General features: G+C 40.8%; 1 protein-coding gene across 1 annotated transcript in view; it reads right to left on the reverse strand.

Moving 5' to 3' along the window:
* LOC102916143 (BLOC-2 complex member HPS5) overlaps positions 1–14,741 on the reverse strand; it is a 43,007-nt gene that overhangs the window by 26,008 nt on the left and 2,258 nt on the right. Inside the window, 7 exon segments of the mRNA XM_076542908.1 lie at positions 2,790–2,861; positions 3,154–3,366; positions 6,806–6,939; positions 8,568–8,760; positions 9,433–9,497; positions 9,624–9,734; positions 12,599–12,778. Of these exon segments, the coding sequence (XP_076399023.1) occupies positions 2,790–2,861; positions 3,154–3,366; positions 6,806–6,939; positions 8,568–8,760; positions 9,433–9,497; positions 9,624–9,734; positions 12,599–12,706 (896 nt within the window). The 5' untranslated portion in view covers positions 12,707–12,778.

Below are 14,741 nucleotides of genomic sequence, written 5' to 3' on the forward strand. Positions count from 1 at the left end.
TAAATAAAGTCAAAGAAGCCAGGCATGATAACACATGCCTGTGATTACAGCAGTAAGGAAACTAAGGCAAGAGGAATGCCACAAGTTCAAAGCCAGACTGTGCTAAAAACCAAGTACCAGACAAACCAGGGCTATGTAACAATCTTAAACATTAACAACAACAAAGTCAGAGAAAAGAAAGTGTCACCAATGTACCTTCTGAAAATATAACACATAAGAAGCTGGCCAACATCCATAACACCAGTTCCAGGATATCTGCAGGCCCCAGACACACATGTGGATCATATACATCCATATAGAAAGAACAGTCAGCTGGGCGGTGGTGGTGCACACCTTTAATCCCTACACTCTGGAGGCAGAGGCAGGCGGATCTCTGTGAGTTTGAGGCCAGCCTGGGCTACAAAGTGAGTTCCAGGAAAGGCACAAAGCTACACAGAGAAACCCTGTCTTGAAAAACAAAACAAAACAAGAAAACCACTCATATTCATAAAGTAAATATATCCAAAAATAATTTTTTTAAAGAATGCTTCCTTGTGAGATTGGGAGGCTATACCCGTAAAAACACCATCAGACACAAATGTGGGGGCAGGAATAAACAAACAGAACAGAAGCAGCTTGCCTGCTCTTGTTTTTCAAAAGCAGTCTTCATTGCATGAACTACTTGTCTGACAGTCTAATGTGTACCTAAGCACTGTGAAGCTCCAATAGATACTGATAGTGGCAATTAGTGAGGGATGGATGTAGTCTGAAGAAAGGACGCAGAAACAAGTATCTACTCGATGCCAGAGCAGTCACGAAGGCAAAGCGGCATCAATTACTGTATAAGCTGAGGAAGCAGAGCATGACCGTGAAAGGCCTGGCTTCCTACATTCAAAGCAACAGTCTACCTGGAGAACCAATCATGTTCCTAAGAAAGAATACATTCCCCCCGCCCAGAGCTGAGGACCAAACCTAGGACCTTCTGCTTGTCTAGCAAGTACTCTACCACTGAGCTAAACCCCGAGAAAGAATACAATCTCTAATGTAGCTAGGCCATGGTGTCACATATCACATATTAAAAAAATATTTATGAAATGACAACCATCTACCAGGTACTATGTCAAGCACTACAAACAGAGCAGTGAATAAAGTAGCCACAAAGTCCACTTGGAGCTTACTGTTTATGGGTAAGGAAGTTATAAATATTTTATGAACATAAAATTATAAACAGTGATAAATGCTGTGCAAGGAGACCACTAACAGAGGGAGTTTTTAATAAGCTATATGTAAGTAAGCATCAGCAAGTAAGTGGCTGCTGTTCTCCAGCAACTTTCAGAATAAATTGCAAATTGAAGTGTTAAAATAGCTATAATTCACTTTAAATATCTTGGTGTAGATGTTGTGATGAGTTAATTTAACCTTTGGGGAAAATAAGTTAACATTTTCACTGTATTTTAAAAAAGCAGTTAGTTACCTTTGAAAAGCCCCTGTTAATAGACCATACTGCAGGGTGCCTATAAAAATCACTATCATTCTCTGAGTTTTCATTCGGTTATATTAACTGGCAGAAAGGATATTAGGAATAATTTCTCACTGTAAAGTAAGCACAGATCCCACACTGCACCTCTGCCTATGCAGGACAAGCTGCTGACAAACTCCAGAGTAGCACTCCATGCTGCTTAGTGTTTGACTCTGCTCAAATGCAACTAGGTGAGCTAATCCTAAGTGAGAATGGACTGAGTAGGCCTGGAGCAGATCTTTCATACAAGTTACTTGCTGGAAGTCCTAAAAGCAGAAAGCTGAAGTTTCACTGAGCTTTCAAAGCAGGCTCCACAACTGTTTATGTCCTGTGTACTAATACTGACACACTAGATCATTACATTGCCCCACCAAATAGGGAGTTTATAAAGAAAATGAGTACCTTCACCAGTGAGTACTAAACTGCCAGAAAGCTCCCTGACAATTATAAAATGAAAAGGATCTCTTCATTTCTCTTATTATTGAATACTGTATGCAACATAGTCATCTCCAAACTTCCCCAAAATAAATTAACATAAAAACATTAAAAGCTGGAAGTGGGGCTAGAGATACAGCTCAGTGGTTAAAAGCATTGGCTGCTCTTCCAGAGGACCTAGGTTCAATTCTTGGCACCTACATCATGGCTCATAACTGTCTGTAACTCCAGTTCCAGGAGATCTGGCACAAATGGTGTACAGACATATATGCAGGCAAAACACTCATATGTGTAAAATAAGATAAAATAAAAATTTTAAAGAACACACACATATACACTTTAAAGTTGAAAGGCCTGGATGAAGTAACATGCACCAATAGGTCCAGTTACTTGGAAGACTGAGAAAGGAGGATTACTTGGGTCCAAGAATTTGAGGTCAGCCTGAACAACATAACAAATTCTATCCTGGGGTTCAGCTCAGGGGTAGACTGCTTGCCTAGCATGCATAAGACCAAGTTTGGTTATCAGCAACACACAAAAAAATTTTTAAGCTGACAGGTTGGTGTTTAGCTCATGGGTAGAAGAATCACTCAGCTGTGAAAGGCCGTGTTCCAACTCTAATATCATTTTTAAAAACTGAGAAATAGGCCAGGCAGTGGTGGTACACACCTTTAATTGCAGCATTTGGGAGGTAAAGGCAGGCAGATCTCTGAGTTCGAGGCCAGCCTGAACTACAGAGTGAGTTCCAGAACAGCAAGGGAGACTATCTTGAAAAAAACAAAGCAACAAAAACTGAAAAATAAATATAAAAGTAAATGCTTCTGAATAAAGAGAAAAGGGCAAAGGAAAAACTTACCTAAGATGCAAGAGTCTGGGGAATGACAAAGACTGGGAGGATCCAACTGTAGGATCATACCGAGGCTCTGAGCTAGAAGGTAAACACACTTGCTGACGATTTAATCACAACTTACAAGTGTACTTTTTGCAATATAGAGAAAATTTCAACATGAAAACAACTTCAAGAGCCTACATTGCATCCCCCTTATTCAATCATTTTAATCACAAGAAAGACAACTGCTTAAGGACTGTTCCGGCATCTCTAAATCTTTTGATAAAAATTACACCTCATCCTTAGAAAGTCTAATCAAATCTCGGACATCCCACAGTACTCTAGATTTTAACCCAATGCCTCCAGGAAGTTCCAATCGGAGAGTGGCTACCTTGCAGTGATCACAGGGAGGGGTGGCAATGCCAAGAGCTTCTTGAACTGGTGTGTACTCAGCACTTCTCCATCAAAGTTCACTTCCCACATTCTGGAGCCTGGGCGTGCACAGTAGATCAAAGGCTGCTGGCTCCCAGCAAATTTTCCGGGGAAGAAACAAGCTCCATATTCTCCATCCCTTTCCTTATTTCCAATTTTCCAAAACTTTTCCCTAATTTTCAGAAACAAAGACAAAATAGGTTTATTTACAAAAACGACAAGTTAAAAACGATTGTATTAAAGAACTGAAAGTGTCACTACAAATCAGCACAGCCATATAACAGCCCCACCCGCACCCCCACTGACACATGCCCTTTCCTCTTTCTGGTCTGTCGGTACTGTACCAGAAAACAATGGCACAGATTGGTCCAAACAGGGCCGGTTACCATAACCACTCTGTGACACGAAGCCAAGGTCTTCACATCAGTGCTGTTTATTATCAACAGAACAAGGAGGGCCTGTTTCAGATCCAAAAGGTATTACTGCTAAAAACCACTCTGTTCACCTGTGAACCTTACCAACTAGCTTTCCAAGTCACTATGTTTAACACAATTCTTTGGACATTCCATGCAAGCTCTTACTCTACCTTTCCAACTGTCTCCAAGACCCTACTACCCTACAAACATCCAATGAACTCTTCTTCATTTTCTTAAAATCCAGGTTCTTTTGAAATTCTGTGTCTTGGAACATTCTGCTCCCTTAGCAGTCCATGAGTTAGAAATGAGAGTTGAGCTGCATGGGATACAGAGGGATAACGACCAGCTTGCTTCTTCCTAAAAACCCCTGTTACTTATTCTCTTGTTGTTTCTTGTCTGTTTGGGTTTTGGTTTTCTTTGTTGAAACAGGCCCTCCCTCTGTAGCCTAGGCAGACCTAGAACTTATTATGTGGCCAAGTTAGACTTGAACTCTCAGCAATTCTCTTGCCCCAGCCTCCCAAATGCTGAGATTACAAACATGGACTTTCTTTTTACAATTGTTTTTAGCTGGCAAAAAAAAAAAATAATGGGTTTCACTCTGACATTTCACACATGCATATCATGTACTTTGCTTGCAATTACCTCCTCATTAGCCTCTGATTTCCTCTTCTACTAGTTCCCTTCCCCAGCTGCTTTGACATCTACCTACCGATCAGGTCCAATGATGCAGATGCAGTTAAACAAATAAATATGCTTCTTTAATACACATCTCTATATAATTCTAGAATCTACATGAGTGAAAACTGCAGTGTTTGTCCCTTTCCTCCCCTCTAACAGTCTCCCTTCTGCTTCAGGTCATTCATGTATAGGCATGTGTGCATATATATTTTTATTCAAGTCTAGATTCTACACTTGTCTATTTGTTTCCTGATAAGTCTTCTTCATGACTTAGCTGCATCATTCTTCCTTTGAGAAATGCCCTAGGCTTCCGTTTGCTCAATTACCTGCTTCTTATATGCTGCTTTCATAGCAAGTACCACATTACACATGACACTTGTGTCTACTTGAATTATGAATAGTGTCTGGCCCACAGAAAGCACTCAGTAGTTTTGTTTTGTTTAAGGCGGGGTCTCACTATGCAGTCCAGGCTAGCTTCAAACTCAGTCCATTAGTCCCCACTTCAGTCCTCAAGGACTAGGATTACAGGCATGCTCCAGCTCACTCAGCTCATGATGTCTGTCTGTTCTTGGAAAGTGATTTAATATGCTCTTTAGCAGAAATCGACTCTGAGACCTTCAATGAATCAATAAATATTTTCCACTTATTTCCTTTGTGAATAAACTGTTTCACTGTAAGAACATGGATGTAAAAATGCTTTGAAATATACAGAGGACTATAAGAAGTTATAATTTTATTTATTATGCTGCTTATTTGTTATGTTGCCAAAGGCAACCTTGAATTCCTAATTCTCCTGCCTCCATTATTTCAAGTGCTAGAGTTACAGTATGTACCACCATGCCCAGCTTAGGAGTCCCAATTTTTTTCTTCTTTTTTTTTTGGGAGGGGGGCAGTTTTGAGACAGGGTTTCTCTGTATAGCTTTTGAGCCTGTCCTGGAACTCACTCTGTAGCCCAGGCTGGCCTCAAACTCACAGAGATCCATCTGCCTCTGCCTCCTGAGTACTGGGATTAAAGGTGTGTGCCCATCAGAGTCCCAATTTTTAGAGAATGCCATTTGTTGGACAGAATGTGGGTTAAACCCAAAAAAAAAAAAATTATGTGAACTTTTAAATTATTATACTATCAATGATTCTCCAAACTGAATCCTAGCTAACAAAAGGAGGCAATTCAACATACTACTTCTGCAGCAGGTTCTACATTACTGCAACTCAACTCTAGCTGTACCCCATGAAATGAATATTTCAGACCTTGTTTATTGCAGAATTCTCACTTTTTTATGTATACTTGAAGTTTTCCATAACAATTTTTTCTATTCATTTACTTATTTCTATTCATTCATTTATTCATTAAGACCTGCCTCCAATTCATCCGCCTGTCTCCTAAGTGATAGGATTAAAGGCATGTATGACCACACCCAGTTTCCTTTTATTTCTTTAACTCCAGGAAGGTTTTTCTGACTGTCAGTTTTTAATTTTTCTTTCTTTTTTTTTTAAGATTTATTTATTATGTATACAGTGTTCTACCTGCATGTATGCCTGTGGGCCAGAAGAGGACACCAGATCTCATTACAGATGGTTGTGAGCCACGTGTGGTTGCTGGGAATTGAACTCAGTACCATCTGGAAGAACAGGCAGTGCTCTTAACCCCTGAGCCATCTCTCCAGCCCTTAATTTCTTTTTCTGTTACTTTATTGTACATTTACTTTAATTTCAAATTGTATTTGTGTGTCTCTGTGTGTGCCTCTGTGTACACCTGTGCCTATGCATGTTTGTGTGGTGTTATGCGTATGTGTATGCATGTGTGTTTGTGGGAGGCAGCTGGGTCACAGTTCAAAAATTTTCAGTAACTGTGGTTGGCCAACAGCTTGACTGTTGACCTCATCAAGATGGATGCATATACAAATTTTTAAAGAAAGAATGATCCTAAGAAATAGGGTAGCCAGCAAACCAACCAGGGCCAGGATGAAAAGAATGGCCACTGAACACTTCTGAGCATAGAAAACAGCTAAGGAACTCTGGCAGTGAAAGGTAATACTCGTTAAAGCTGCTTCCTAATCTGCTCTGATATTTTGCCTCTGAAACATTCCTTTGTCATTTACTGCACCTGTGTTTCCACCTTTAGACTCAATGGGATTTTGTCAGCTTCATAAAGCTTCTAGTAATTCCTTAGCCAATTTTGCCCATTAGTAAAATGCCATTAAATACACAACAAATTTTAAAAAGAGCAATAGAGAAAATCAGGGCAGCCTTTCTGACTCCACACACTGAAGCAAGTGCTTGGCGCTCTCATGGCATATAGGTGATGCCACAGGGTAGTGTTCACTGATTGTTTGTCATGGTCACCCACTAGACTGTCTTTGTCTCCTCTTTCTCCTATTTCTAACGTCAGCTTGTATTTAACTGGTTCCTTATTAACATCTACAAAATTACTCGAAGGGTTCTGGCTCCATGACTAGCAGTACTTGACCTGAAAATTCTGAAATTCTAGATAGCTGAGGTTGCGGTCAGTTAGTATACCTCTCAGTGTCACACAAAAAGCATCGAGTCAGTGAAGACACAAGTAATCTTCCATCCAGATAATCTAACTGGACAACACAGGAGTCGACTGTTGTGATTGTCTGAACAGGAAACATCACAAAGGCAGCAGCTGCCTAAAAGGGGTGTGAGAAGGAAATAAATACATTCACAATGATGCACACAGTCTCTTCTGCCTGACCTGTTAAATTCCAGGAGTGGTGGCACACACTTGTATTCCCAGTACTCAGGAAACCAAGACAGGAGGACTGCTGTGAGATCAAGGCCAGCCCATGCTGTAAAGTAAGACCCTGTCTTGATAAACCAAGAAAAGAGAAAAAAAAAAAAGTTCAAAACACTTAAAAAGGAAGCCGGCATGGTGACTTACACCTTTAATCCCAGCATTTTGGAGGCAGAGGCAGACAGATCTCTGTGAGTTTGAGGCCAGCCTGGTCTACAAATGAGTTCCAGGACAGTCAGGCTATGTAGAGAGACCCTGTCTCAAATAAGTTGATAGATAGATAGATAGATAGATAGATAGACAGACAGACAGACAGACAGACAGCGATTAAGAGTACTTGTTGTTCTTGTGGAAGACTAGTTTTCATTCCCAAAACCCACATGGTTCTTTACAACTGTCCATAACTCCAATCCCAGAATGCACAAAACATAGACATTTGAGTAAGATACTCATACATGTGCAATAAAATAAATAAATCTTAAAATTTTAAAAATAGGGGGCTGGAGAGATGGCTCAGAGGTTAAGAGCACTGACTGTTCCTTCAGAGGTCCTGAGTTCAATTCCCAGCAACCACATGGTGGCTCACAACCATCTGTAATGAGATCTGGTGCCCTCTTCTGACCTGCAGTCATACATGTGGGCAGAACACTGTATACCTAATAAATAAATAAATAAATCTTTAAAAAAAATTTAAAAATAAATAAAATAAACCAGAATTTAATTTGTCTACAATGACATTAAAGTTTCCCTCACTTAAAATTTGTGAGGCTAGATGTGATCCCAGCACTCAGGAGGCAGAGGCAGGGGGATCTCCATGAGTTCAAGTCCAGTCTGGTCTACCTATTAAGTTCCAAAACAGCCAAGACTACACAGAGAAACCCTGCCTCAAAAGAACAAAATAAATAAATAAAAATCTGTGAAATAATTTGATACCTAACTACAGAAATTTCTCAATGTTCTGTTTGTAATTATTTGTGAACTTGGAATGGAAAAAAAGTATTAGTTTTGAAATATGTAAGAGAATTTTTCACCCATTGACAGTATTCTCCTCTTGAATAAAAAGCAAATTAAGTCAATGCTATATGTAGGGCTTCAACTGTATTTTTCTTTATGATTTTTTTTAAGATAGGATTTCTCTGTGTAGCCCTGGCTGTCCTGGATCTTGCTCAGTAAACCAAGCTGGCCTTGAACTCAGAGATCTGTTCTCTGCCTCCTGAGTGCTAGCATTAAAGGCGTGCACCACTACTGCCTGGCTCAGTTGTATTTTGAATCAAATGTTTATCGGGAAACAAATAATAACTTTGATGGATCATGAGGGACAAGCCAGAATATTCTGGTATGTCCATTTAGACAATGGAAGTTATATTTCTTCTGCCAGGACTCTACACTGAAGCAGTCAGTAAGAGATAAATTCTCCGAGGCTTAGGAAATACAGCAAATAAAACCGTATCCTTCCATTCAAAGTTCTACAAGCTAACACCTTACATCACAGCACATGGACAAGGAGCTGGAGTGTTTCCTTACCTTTGCTTGTTTCAAACTGTTGAGTTTGATGGCAGATACTTTGCCCACACAGTCACCTACAAAGACTCTCAGAACAGCTGTGTCCCAACAGAGGGCAGTAACTTTTCGGCCTTTGTGTTCTGAAGACACATGAATTCGCTCTGGTTTCCCACGACGCTCTTGATTTAACTCCCAAACAACTACAACACCTTGACTGCAGATAAGTTTCAGGCAAATCAAATTACCATAAAAAAGTTATAGCAATGACAAAAAAGATACAATTGAATTACAACATAATATTAACCATATTAAATACAATGTAAACTCTTGCTTGTAAGGGGGAAAAGGTACAAATCAAAGCATTCCCTTCCTTGTTTTAGCCATCAAATCAATAAATTAGGAGAACCTAAATGTTCTAAATTTTGATTCTGTTTTCTCTCTCTCTCTCTCTCTCTCTCTCTCTCTCTCTCTGTGTGTGTGTGTGTGTGTGTGTGTGTGTGTGTATGCACGTGCAAGATTGGAGATACTGTTAAAAATCTTTTAATATAGGCTTATACATGAAGATTAGTAAAAGGAGGCTCTGAGAGAAAAGTAAGACAGACCCAGGTGTGAGTAGGGGCTCCTCAAGGAGAAGTGCCTGTTCCCATTCTCTTTTAAGGCCTTTTAGATGTTGTTGCCTTGAATCAGCATTTTCCACAAACACTAGAGTGACCAACTAACCCTCCCAGATGGCTTGGGCACTGAGCAGATTTGGTTCCCCAGGACACAACTTTCAGTACTAAACCAGTACAGTGCTAGGTGAAATGAGACAGTTAGTCATCCTAACAAGCACACTTGTCAGCTTAACATGCATTTAGAAAAGATCATCATTCTAAGAGTGTTTTACCTGGTAGCTACAGCGACATAATCATCATCATGAGAACAGCAGGCAATCTGAGAGATTGCACCTTCCTAGGACATCAGACAAAGAACAGTTTGTTTCTATTCTTTTTTTTTACTCTACAGGATTGATGACATTGGAAAAATTCACATTCATGAAGCATACTCCAAGCAACGTGTAAATGTCCTTGTTCTTACCCGGTGAGAGAGAAACAGCCTTTGCTTCCAGCCATCTTTCTGAATAAGATTGAGTCCTCCTCCTGTGCTGCCTAATGCCAACCATTTCCGAGACACAGCTATGCTGGTACACTAAGAGCATGAAAAGACAAGTCTGAGATGATTGTGCCATACCCACTATGCACTGGGGATGCAGCTTGGTTGCAGGACACCTGCCTGGCATGGTCAAGAACCTAGGCTGCATTCCCAACACTGTTAAAAATAACCTCGCCACTGGAATAAGTACTGCAAGTCTGTGTTCACTGCCTGCCTGCCTTCTTTACCCTGCCTAGAAGGACACAATGTAACAGCACTCATTGATAATTCTAGAACACTGAAATATACCAAAGAACATTTTGCTTTTAAACTTTTTTAGTGGAATCTCAAAAAGCTTGCTATGAGCCACAAAGATATGAAGTAGGAATTCAGCTGATATTGGTAAGGAAAAAGTTATGGACTTTTCCAGAGGAAAACCAAGACTTAAAGAGTCTTGGTGATATTGGCTTTTGAATGTATTAGCTGTATCCTGCAACGAATTTCTTATATGCTATTGTAATTTCCCCATTCGACTCTTCCCTCAAGAACTATACAGAGCCAGGCCACACACACCTTTAATCTCAGCACTCGGGAGGCAGAGCCAGGCGGATCTCTGTGAGTTCTAGGCCAGCCTGGTCTACAGAATGAGATCCAGGACAGGCACCAAAACTACACAGAGAAATCCTGTCTCGAAAAACCAAAACCAAAAACAAAACAAACAAACAAACAAACAAAAAAAACCAAAGAACTTATAACAGTGTGGTTGATCATTAATTGGGCACAACTTCCCCTATACTTTTGGGGTAATTGGATAGATAACTTTCCCCAGCTGTGTTTATTCTTCATTAGCTTACATCTGGCCAGGGCCATTCTCTGGACAAAAGTATTTCAACAAAAATACTTTCTTTTTTTTTTTTTTTTTTTTTTTTTTGGCTTTTCGAGTCAGGGTTTCTCTTTGTTGTTTTGGTGCCTGTCGTTGACTAAAAACCATTCCTAATCCTCTTCAACTTTGTGTCTTTCCAACACAGAAGTTGATGAGCCCAAATATTCGCTTTTGTAGGTTCCTTTGCTGCCTTGGGTGGCGAGGGGACTCAGTTCCAGCCAGCAGACTCAGCTGCTAGGAACTTCTTGGAAGCTTTGTCTTCCCTAATGAAAAGTAGAGACAAGAAAATGTCCAAAACTTTGTTCTTGGCCCCTTATTCCTGCTGCAGTTACTAATGTAGACAAGCTGATAAGATCAGGCAGGATATTATACTACTACTACTGTAATTAAGCCAACATGTATGATGGGAGAAGGAAGATGAAGAACCCTGTGTCCTCAGGACCCTCAATGGGCCACTACCCTAAACCTAGTAATGCTGAGGTCCAGTAAGGGTTTTGTTTGTTTGTTTGGTTGGTTGGTTGGTTTGATTTTTTTGAGACAGGGTTTCTCTGTGTAGCCTTGGAGCCTGTCCTGGATCTTGCTCTGTAGGCCAGAGTGGCCTCGAACTCAGAGATCCACCTGCCTCTGCCTCCGTGCATTAACTTCTATTTGTAAAGTGTTTACTACTCTAGTGGGCAGCACGAACCTGGAGGAGCTGGACCTACAAATGAGGAGGACTTAAAGTCTCATGCATTAGCCAACTTTATTCAGAGTATCAGACAATTTTTACTCTGAGGGTTGAAAAGAATCATATGAGTAAGACGTTCAATCACAAGGACAAGCCACACATGTAAAAATATGTTTCCATAGAGGCACAGGAATAATAACAGCTGAAGGAAACTCATTTCTGTCTGCTACACCTGGGAGGAGCACAAAAATACATTCCAAGAACTATTCTGTGCTTTGAAAAACTGTCATGTTTTCTTGGCGTGTTCTCACAAACAGAATTCTCACACAAGTCCCCTCTTAGACCGTGTCCAGCAGTAAGGTATGGTATAACTTGCAGCTGAAAACATTCTGATTGATCTTCACCACTGTTGACTGCACTAACCTGACTGCTGTTTCCTCTTCTCCCTTTTCTCAGAAGACAGAAATCTGCACTGGCACATCAGGCTTAGGCCTGCAATCCCAGCACTGAGGAAGCTGAGGCGGGCATTCCACCAGGAATGTGGGGCCAGCCTGGGCTGCACAGTGAGTTTCCAACAAGTCTGGGCGATAAAGTGAGATTCTGTCTCCAAAAAAAGAGAAAGAAGAGGAAGAGTAAGGGGAGGGCAGGGGGGAGGGGAGGGGAGGGAAAGGAGAGAAGGGGAGGGAAAGGAGGACAGGGGAGGGAAGAGAAAGGGAAAGGAGGGGAGAAAAGAGAAAGGGAAGGAAGGGAGGGGAAGGAAGAGAAAGGGGAAGGGGAGGGAAGAGAAAGGGGGAAGGGAGGGGAGGGAAGAGAAAGAAAGGAGGTGAGGAAAGAAAAAGGGGAGAGGAGAAGAGGGGAATTTAAGGCAACAGCAAAGTTTCAGAATGAAATCATTTGTGATTAAGACTTTATTCTTCACTGTGACTTCCCTGTGTTTAATCAAGAATCTGAGGTTTCAGGGAACCATGTCCTTTCCACAGAGCTAACTGGCTTTTGCTTTATTCCCTATACAGGGTTGTATCAAAGTCCTCCTCTTGAAGTAACTGCTGTAGTTCATGTTGTTCAAAATGTAATGAGGTATGCTCATTTATGCTATTTTAACACCAATAATGTATATTACTTCCTGAGAGAAGACAGCAAGATTACCAAGAAGGATGAAAAAATCAATAGTAGTGTATTCCAGAACTGAAAAAAATTCAAGTGATAGCTCAAAAAATAAAGAATGAGCTACTTCTATGTAAGGTAAAACAGGCAAAAGCCCCGGGAGTCCACAAAACAAAGAGCAGGGGCAAGAATGGCAGAGCACACGAGCACGTGGATATGAAGTGAAAGTAGGGTGCTACATGAGACTGTCTCAAAGCAGAAGTTCACCTTTAGACGACTGGAGTCCAGCCGCAAAGCTGTGAGTAATGGATCCAAGGACTCAAACTCTGCAAGAACATGGCTGTAGGCTTCTGGTATCACTGGCACAAAAGTCATTTAGCCAGAAAGACGAAGGTTGTTCTATAATTGACACAGGATTTCTCACTGAAAAAAACAAACAAAAAAAACCTGCAAAATATTAAATATTAATTACCGCCCATTCAACATATAATAACAATCAACAGAGAAAAAGGTGGCCCATCCCTGGAAGTCAGCTGTTGGGGGGGGGGGGGGACACACACAGAGCCACACCTAGGTCCCAGTTATATGCAAAAGTTTATTCACAGTGTCATTCCCTGACTCTCAGAGTTTTAGGCCTGGATTTCCAAGTCCCTCTGTAGTCCTATCCCACTATACTATGGAGCAATTTAAGAAAGGAAAAAAAAGTAGGACTTGAAAACTGGCCAAGCTCCTCAAAAGTAAGGTAGCAAACCCACTGTGTTTCTTTGTGTCCTGAATCACCTGTCTATAGGAAGCTTTCATTAAGAAGCTACCTCAGCCGGGCGGTGGTGGCGCACGCCTTTAATCCCAGCACTCGGGAGGCAGAGGCAGGTGGATCTCTGTGAGTTCAAGGACAGCCTGGACTACCAAGTGAATTCCAGAAAAGGCTCAAAGCTACACAGAGAAACCCTGTCTCGAAAAGCCAAAATAACATAAAATAAAACCTGCTACTCATTACTTTTAACTTCTCAACCTTCATTACCAAGTTAGTGAAGAAGGATGAACAGCAGCAGCAGCTGAGAATATGGCACAGTGGGTAAATGGGGTAATATTTTGTTTGTGCTCTAACAAAGATTGCTTGAAAATCAGAGTACGGAGCCAAGTCACTAGTTAGCCATAGAGGCCAGACCATGGTGGCACATGCCTTTAATCCCAGCACTAAGAAGGTGGAGACAGGAAGTGATATGGCCGGGCTGAGAGAGGAATATAAGGCGGGAGGAGACAGGAGCTCAAGCCCTTTCAGGCTGAGGATTTGGTAGAGGTAAGAAGTCTCTCCAGCTGGGTAGTGGTGGCATACGCCTTTGATCCCAGCACATGGGAGGCAGAGGCAGGTGGATCTCTGTAAGTTCAAGGCCAGCCTGGTCTACAGAGCGAGTTCCAGGATAGGCTCCAAAGCTACACAGAGAAACCCTGTCTGGAAAAAGCTTAAAAAAAACAAGTCTCTGTAATGGCTGGCTCCTTTACTGAACTTTCAGCATTTACCCCCAATATCTGGCTACAGGTTTTTATTATTAAGACCAATTAGGATTTGTGCTACAGGTAAGGGGTTTGCTGCGTAGACATGAGGACCTCAGATTGGATCTCCAGCACCCACATAAAAGCCTGACATGGTAACACATCAAGGAAGACACATGATGGTATTTTTACCTTTGGCCTCCACATGCAAATGGGCTTGAACACACACACACACACACACACACACACACACACACACACACACACACAGACACACACCCCAACATACACAAAAAAGAATTAAAAATCCTAAAGCAAACAGATACCATGAAAAAAATTCAGAAGCATCTATTTGTGTTTTTGTCTATGCTTTATATTTTTGACACTATTTTAGAAGCACATTCATTCCATCAGCAAGTATGTACTGAGCATCACTCATATGCTGGACATTGTTCTAGGAAATAACAAAAAAGGAAAAAAAAAGTCCTAACCTTCTCAGAGCATACCTTCCAGTGGTAAAACATACAGAAATATGTAGAGGCTGGTTTCTCTTATTTTTGTGATGTGAGAGAACCAAACTCAAGATCTTTACATACTTGGCATGTGTTCTATCACTGCCCTCCATTGTGAAATTTTTTAAAATTATATACATGTAATATAGCTTTAGTGTCTGCTAGTAGTAATATGTTCTTAGTATAACTTGACCTCTATAAGAATTATATTCTAAAACAGGCAAACAAAATTTAGCATGACTATATTCAAAATATTTGACAATTCCTTACCCAAGAAAAAATTTTCAATCATTTATCTTTTTTTAATTAATTTGTTTTTATTTTATATGCATTGGTGTTTTGTCAGATCCCCTGGAAGTAGAGCTATAGACAGTTGTGAGCTGCCATGTGGGTGCTGGGAAAAG

The sequence above is a fragment of the Peromyscus maniculatus genome, chromosome 1, assembly GCF_049852395.1.
Source record: "Peromyscus maniculatus bairdii isolate BWxNUB_F1_BW_parent chromosome 1, HU_Pman_BW_mat_3.1, whole genome shotgun sequence".
NCBI classification, from domain to species: domain Eukaryota; kingdom Metazoa; phylum Chordata; class Mammalia; order Rodentia; family Cricetidae; genus Peromyscus; species Peromyscus maniculatus.